At 39.2% G+C, this 7,698-nt stretch overlaps 2 protein-coding genes and 1 pseudogene across 2 annotated transcripts; 1 reads left to right on the top strand and 2 right to left on the bottom strand.

Annotated features, from left to right (window-relative positions):
- On the bottom strand, window positions 1–2,320 carry LOC108824755 (pentatricopeptide repeat-containing protein At4g19890). The gene has a single exon (XM_018598150.2). It carries the CDS (start codon window positions 2,279–2,281, stop codon window positions 173–175), a length of 2,109 nt encoding a protein of 702 aa, XP_018453652.1. The 5' UTR covers window positions 2,282–2,320; the 3' UTR covers window positions 1–172.
- Window positions 2,321–3,480: 1,160 nt separating this feature from the next.
- On the bottom strand, window positions 3,481–6,270 carry LOC130508689 (probable beta-1,3-galactosyltransferase 12; annotated as a pseudogene).
- Window positions 6,176–7,367, top strand: LOC108840949 (uncharacterized). Its single transcript, XM_018613749.2, has one exon. It carries the CDS (start codon window positions 6,269–6,271, stop codon window positions 7,223–7,225), a length of 957 nt encoding a protein of 318 aa, XP_018469251.1. The 5' UTR covers window positions 6,176–6,268; the 3' UTR covers window positions 7,226–7,367.
- Window positions 7,368–7,698: the final 331 nt, after the last annotated feature.

A 7,698-nucleotide genomic window follows, 5' to 3' on the forward strand; every position in this document is an offset into this window, starting at 1 on the left:
TATTCTTACTTTATTAAACTCAGCCTGTCAGGTCTCTGTACAAAGTTGATATCTTTGAGAAAACTGGTCATAATCTACTTTTACATCAGTAAAATGGTACAAAATTGTGTATATTTGCTCTTCCAAACAGAGAGAGCTCAAAGCAACTGATGTGAGATAGAATAAACACTTTCTAGCCTACTCCTCTGGAGACTCTCTCAGTCAAATCAGTAACAAGGTTGTTTTTACCAGACTCGGAGCAAGCCGTTGTGAAAGCAGCTAAAGTAACACGATCAAGGCTACTACCATCTTTCTCCAACAGTTTCTGATAGAACAGAGCTGCAACTCCAACTTTCTTCTCGTTACACAACTTTCTCACAAGTGTCCTAACCGTTCTAATCCAAAGCTTCTTATCTAACGGCTCCAAAAGCATCATTGCATTGGCCGAATCATTCCTCTTACAATACTCATACGCTAATGTGACCCGAGTCACCTCAGAAGGAGATAAACCTTTGTCAATCATTGCTTCGTAAAGCTTACAAGCTTCATCTACCATGGACTTCTTGCAGAGACCGCTTATTAGTGAACCATAGGTGAAGCTATCAGGAACGCAACCATGTCTCTTCATGTTATGAAAATATTTCAAAGCTAGATCAATGTCACCTTCCTTGCAATACCCGCTAATCATGGATGTATAAGTCTCCTTCGTTGGAACCAAGCCAACACTCACCACATACCCAAAAAGCTTCTCACTTTCCTTCATCTTCTTTTGCCTACAAAATGCAGCTATCAATATGTTGTTCAGACGCATATCAGCTTCAAAACCAGTCTTATTCATCCGACAGAAGAACGCAAGAGCTTGCTTGATGTCACTTTGCTTACACTGTTCTTGAATAAGAATAGTGTACGTAACTCCATCAGCCTCCAGTCCACAAGAAAACGCCTTATTCAACAACTCATAAGCTTCAGACGCCCTTGATTTCTTACAGAGACTGTTAACAACAGCGTTATACGTATAAATATTCGGACTAAAACCTTCATCACCCATCAAACTCATCAACTCATACGCTCTACCAAAGTTCCCAGCTTTACAATGACCATCAATGAGCGTTGTATACGTGTTCACATTAGGAAACAACCCCTGCTCTTTCATTCTGCTAAACAGCATCTCCGCACGGTTCAACTTATCTTCTTTGCAGTACCCACCAATCATCGAAGTATAAGTATGCACATTGGGTTTGTAACAATCACTACGAACGAGTTTCAGGAACAGCCTAAACGCTCTCTCAGTCCATCCTCTTTTACACAACCCATCAATCAAAGCCGTGTGTGTATACACATTCGGCTTCCAACCAACTCCAACCATCTCCTCCAACATCTCAAAAGCCTGCTTGATACTACCCTTCTTGCATAACCCATCAATCAAAGACGTGAAATTGATCAAGTTTGGCTTCAACCCTAAATCAACCATCTTACGAAAATACCATATCGCTCTGTTCACTAACCCACTCTCACACAATGCACTAAGAATCAAAGTGCACGTCGCGTTATCAGGAACAAACCCTCTTTGTATCATTCCGTTTAGCCACCTGTCAGCCTCTTGTATCTTCCCACCTCTAAAACAACCAATAACCATCAGCTTATAAGAAGTGGAATCTGGACAAACCCCTCTCACAGACATTTCGTCGAACACGTTCTCCGCATACTCAATCAACCCCGAATCAACCGCAATCTCGAGGACGCAGTTCATAGTCATCGCGCTCGGAGACAGCCCTTGATTCTGCATATCCATAACCATACCAACGGCCTCGTTCAACCTCCCGATCTCGGAGAAATTCCTCAGCATACACCGCATCACCTCGTGAGCTTTCTCCAAATTGCCATTGGCGATCAGCGAATCGGCGGTTACGAGGTACAGTCTCATGAAATGTCGGAACTTTTCGAAGCCCAGCGACCAGTGGAAGAAGCAGAGAGCCACCATCGAGCCAGCTTCGCTCGCGAGGGAAGCGACCACGGTGATGGCTTGCTCGTGGGTGAGAGAGTTTGCGTCGAGGTCGAGGTTGACGCGGTGTGGGGATAGCGTGACGTGGGTTTGACGGAGGTAGGTGTGACAGACCAGTGAGCAGATTGATTTGACGAGAGATTGAGAAGGCGAAGGTGATGCTGGAGAAGGGGGCGAGAAGTCATCGGGTTCGTGGTCGGAAGAGATTAATCTGAAGAAGGAAAGAGAGCAGAGAGAATTGGGTATCTCGGAAGGTCTGAGGAGGAAACGATTCGACTTTGGAAGAAGTGATGATGCCATCGAAGCTCTTCTTCTACAAACTCTTGCATAGAGTAGAGACTAGAGAGTGTGAGACTTGTTTTATGTCTCTGACATAAATCTAATCTTTTTATATGGGCACTTGGTTCGGTTCCGGTCTGTCTTTTTCAATCTAATTCGGTTAATTCAGTTTCTTAGTTAAATTCGATGCTATATATTCAAGATAATTTAGCAACAAAATATTTATTTTGCTAAATATACTGATTTTCTGTATATGCATCAGCAACAAATGCTTTTTATTCCATTTAAAAAGAGTATTTTTGCTATTTTCACTTGAAATTTTAAATTTTGATTACCATTTTTTATAGTTTACTAGAGGCGAAGCCCCGCGCATGCGCGAGGATGTTAGCAAAACTGAAGTTTGTGGGATTTAAAATGGTTGATGGTGGTGGTGTGTAGAGTTAGAGTAGAGAAGTAAAGGTTGGAAAAGTGTTTGGAGTTGTTTGAGAAGAAGAGATTTGGTTTTCTTTTTCTATTATTATGCTTAATGAAGTTGCGGAAAATGTGTAATTTTCTTACGGGCAAAATTGTTGTTGCACAATAAAACGTAATATTGCCATTACGTGAACCCTTTTGTTACTATTAAAAAACATGAAATTGGAAAAATATTGAAAAGTCTTGAAGAAGCAATGCATAGCAACAGAGTAATATAAAGAAACGGGTTCGGTTCACGTTGTTTTCATGTGAAAACATTACTCGCTTCATTAGTTCAGGTATAGGTGGCAGCAGTGGAAGTTGATGATTCCCCATACTCTACTTGTACATTTTTTTTGGCATTAAGAGTAGAAATCTGTAGAGAGGTGTATAAGTTAGTTTAAAAAAGAGATGAGACATATGTTAACGTTTAGATTAGGTAATACTATAATACCTCCTTGTTAGGAATTTCGTTCACTCCAGACACGGTGAAGGTCGGGTGTTGTCTGTGAAATTGGCAGAAGTCACATGTACATGAGAAATAAAAGTCTGAGCTTTGGTTAGCGCTTGTGTCTGCAAAAGACTCCTCTGTACCTCAGCCAATTGCTGCTGTCTCTCCTGAACATTTCAAATGCCACATTAAACAAATCATGAGCTTTAATTAAATATATCTAAAAAGATTATTATGATCATTTGATTCCAAATGCATGCAAGAAACTATTCGAATCCAAACTCAAAAACGCTAAAAGCTAATTTTCCTAAAGACACTCACATGCTAAAGTGAAATCCATAGCTCTCTTCACTATCTCATCTGAGCTAGACTTCTTGTAAGGCTCAAACCACATTGGACTATGGACTATACCAATCTTCCCATCTTTGCACTGTTTTGATTTGAATCCACACGTCTGATCAATAGAAAATTTAATATATTTTGGTTCTCAAAGAGATATCACCTTTGCACATTTCCTGAACTCTTCCACAGCTTCAGCATGAGCCAACAACAAGTTGTGACTTAAGGTGTAGACTTCACGTCCAGAATCACCACCAACGCATTTCTCATTGATGTATATATACATCTTCCTGGTTCTTTCTCTCCAGTGTCGTATCCACGATTCAAGTACTTATTAGATCATGTTTCAAGTAAAATAAATGTTCTCACTGCCGGTTCAGATTCACTTGTCTTTGGCAGGCCAGTAAAACACAGAAACCTGTTTCTCTTCCAAGAGGTGTGATGCAGTCCAGAGCTTGACCAAACTTGTCTGCATAAGTGGCACAGAAATAATATGATTTGCCTGACAATACAACTATAAGTACACCAAGTTGATTTCAGGTGTTTTCTGTTAACAGCATAAAGCCCATATGGTGAATGGTTTTTTAGTTAAAAGATGAAAATGTAATTCACGGGTCAGCTGTTTTTCCATATGTGAAAACACTCTCACTTTTGCAATATAAATATATAAGAAGAGATTATAAATAAACAAAACACTATGAGAAAGTCAGGTATGCTATGATACCTCATCACCCTTTTTCTGAAAAACTGGATTTCTCTCTGCAATCTTCCCTGAAAACATTCTTGTAGTACGCAAAATCAGCATCCTAAGTTCATAACAAAATAACAAAAAAAAATCAGTATTACATATCCACAGACAAAAATACAAGTTGAAGGGAATAAAGTAGAAAGATATAGAACTATGGAGACTGGACACTCGTTAAATAGATTATGTTATTACTTTATCGTCAATTGCATCAGCTAACTCGATCTCCTCCACAAAGAAAACCAAGATGACCCGTGATCAAGAATCGAGTGAAGGAGCGGAAGAAGTTTATACAAAACGCTTCAGAGATGAAGCAGAGGCGTTGAAGATCCCTCCTACTCTCAACCCCCTGATATAAAACGCTTCAGAGATGAAAGCTTTCCGTGGCAAGAAGCGTCCCAAGTCGATCTGAACAAAAGAAAAGGAATTTGAATACTATATGGTGAAGAAGCAGTAGAAGAAAACAACACCAAGTACCTGGTCTCAAGTAAATGTCATCGTCGGCTTTGACATAATAATAATCTTCAAAGAGTTTAAAAGCTCCTTTGAAGAAAGCCAACCTATAAAGAGAGAAGAGATAAATGAATCAATCAGAGAAAGTCATTGATGAAAAATGGAGATTGAGGAATTCTTTTATTTACATTTTATAAAGGATGTCGTAGATATTCTTCCTCAACATCATCAAGAAGTACAAAATCTCTATGTTATTTTATCTCTTTCTCAAGCTCAGCCATCTTCTTTGCATCCTTTGAACGTCCAATGAAAAATCTAAAAGCTAATCCAGTCACTTATTCCAACCTAAAGTTCCAGTCAACATAAAAAAAAATATTGGATTCCAAATCCCAAATAAGCAGATAAAAATAGAGTCAAGCAAAGTAATCTCAGTTAATCTTCATTGGCTTTAGGCTGTGTTCCAAAGTAATATCAGTTACTTGACAATCTTGAAACAATGTATGACTCTAATAAGATTTACCTTAGAAGAGCATCAGGATCAGAAGTAAACCAAGTGCTTCTCAAAGCGGCACGACGATAACCATGAACCAGACACTCGTGAAGTGTCTTTAGATCCGCCGCATCGGTAAACGGAAGAAGATCCACTGGAGAAACTGATTGCAAAGATAGATCCGGAGACTCCGATGAAAAGAGAGACAAAGAAAAAGTGTAAGATAGCCACATAGACGAAGCAGAGTGGTGTTAATTGCTCTTCGAAGGTTTGCTGTAGTAGGAAGGAGTTGCAGGGCCGGAGGAAGATGCGGTGGTGAAGCGGTGGGAGAAGAGTAGCAATCCTCAATATCAAAATAGATACCGATTCTTTCAACTCAAAAACCTAAAAAGATATACCGATTCTTTTATGATTTGAGATGAAGGAAACAGAGGCGTCGACGAAGAAGGAGTGGGAAGCGTCGAAACTGAGTATAGCAATTATTTTAGAATTAAAAGAATCTATTATAATGGGACCCACATTCATTTAAAAAATGCTGATGTGGATGCCTTTAGAGGAGAGAAAAGTGATGCATTATATATATGATTTTAGGGTCCCTTTATTTTATAATTAAAATGTATTAGCATTGAACACTAGTTTTAATTCATCAAAGATATAATTATATTACAAAATAGTCTATATGTGTTAATATATTTTGTATTTTTGCAGAAGTTAGTTTTGAAAAGAAAAATAGAGATAATTTAAAAAAAAATTGAAATATTAAACCAAATTTCCGTTTGCTTTATCATTTCTTAATTTAATAATTTTGTTCTCGAGTTTTGAAAAGTACTTGGTAACTTAACTTTTTGTCTGAATTAAGAATTTGTCTTCCCAAGAGAGAAATGAAGCTTTCCAAAAATTACACGCATGCCACCTTCTTTTTTTTTTGACTAAGCATGCCACCTTCTTCATCCTCCTCCTTTCTTCTAAAAAAAAAAAAAAAAAAATCTCTCAAGACTCGACCAAATCGTCAAAAACTACAAAACTCATTTCTTTCTCTATCAATCCCCAGATCTCTAAAACTCTCCAAAACCCGCCATGGATCTTGCCCCAGAAGAGCTTCAACACCTCAGCATCAGAGGAATACTACGTGAATCAACCTCAGTCCCCAAATACTCCCCTAAAACCTTCTATCTCATAACCCTAACCCTAATCTTCCCTCTCTCCTTCGCCATCCTCGCACATTCCCTCTTCACGCATCCCATCCTAGCTCAGCTCAGCACTTACCCTCAGTCTCAAACCCAACACGCATGGACCTTCCTCCTCGTCTTCCAGTTCTCCTACCTCCTCTTCCTCTTCGCCTTCTCTCTCCTCTCCACCGCCGCCGTCGTCTTCACCGTCGCTTCTCTCTACACTTCAAAGCCAGTTTCTTTCTCCTCCACACTCTCTGCGATCCCTCTCGTCCTCAAACGACTCTTCGTCACTTTCGTATGGGTTTGTCTCTTGATGCTCGCTTACAACACCGTGTTCTTGATCTTCTTGTTGGTCTTGCTCGTGGCGATCGACTTACAGAACGTGGGTTTAGCTGTCTTCTCGTTGGTTGTGATCTTCGTTCTGTTCTTGGTCGTTCATGTTTACATGACTGCTCTGTGGCATTTAGCTAGCGTGGTCTCTGTTCTTGAGCCGGTTTACGGTTTCGCGGCGATGAAGAAGAGCTACGAGTTGCTTAAAGGGAAGACCTATATGGCCTGTGCGATGGTTTTCATCTATCTTGCTCTCTGTGGAGTCGTTTCTGGAGTTTTTGGTAAGGTGGTGGTTCGTGGCGGAGAAGATCACGGAGTCTTCACTAGGATTGTCGCTGGTGGGTTCTTGGTTGGAGTGCTTGTGGTGGTGAATCTGATTGGATTGCTTGTGCAGAGTGTGTTTTACTATGTTTGCAAGAGCTTTCATCATCAGGAGATTGATAAATCCTTGTTGCTTGATCATCTTGGTGGGTATCTTGGTGAATACGTGCCTCCTAAGAGCAGCATTCAAATGGAGAACTTTGATATTTGACTGAACTGATAAATAAAGTTTCTTTTTTGCAGTTTTGAACTTTTGCATGTTTGTAATTTGTGTCCACAGAATGTGTTTCCTTGTTGTTTACAGAGTTTATGTTACTTGTATTTGGACTATCTTTTATGCATAACAATCAAGTACAGTATGTTATAACAAAACAAAATGGGTCTGAAGCAAATCTAGCATGAATGGTCAAGACCCTTTAGTCTTTTGTCAATAGAGCTCACTAGTTTTCAGGATGAAAATCAATATATTTATGTAGTTTCGATCTTGAGGATACTGATATTGTGTAAACTACCAAACCATCAAAATATTCCAACGCAATACAAAAATGAAAATTGACGTGATCGAATAATATTTCCAGCTAATCATTGGTTGTTGTTTTCGGTCAGGTAATGAAATGAAAGTACAAAAATACTCAATTTTGGTTTTGCTTTTTTTTAAATATTCTTTTCGCTTTTGGAGTCAAT

This window comes from Raphanus sativus, chromosome 2 (assembly GCF_000801105.2).
Source record: "Raphanus sativus cultivar WK10039 chromosome 2, ASM80110v3, whole genome shotgun sequence".
Lineage (NCBI taxonomy): Eukaryota > Viridiplantae > Streptophyta > Magnoliopsida > Brassicales > Brassicaceae > Raphanus > Raphanus sativus.

Excerpts from the sequence above, each read along its gene's own strand:
- LOC108840949 (XM_018613749.2), top strand. The coding sequence starts at position 6,269 with ATGGATCTTGCCCCAGAAGAGCTTCAACACCTCAGCATCAGAGGAATA.
- LOC108824755 (XM_018598150.2), bottom strand. The coding sequence starts at position 2,281 with ATGGCATCATCACTTCTTCCAAAGTCGAATCGTTTCCTCCTCAGACCT.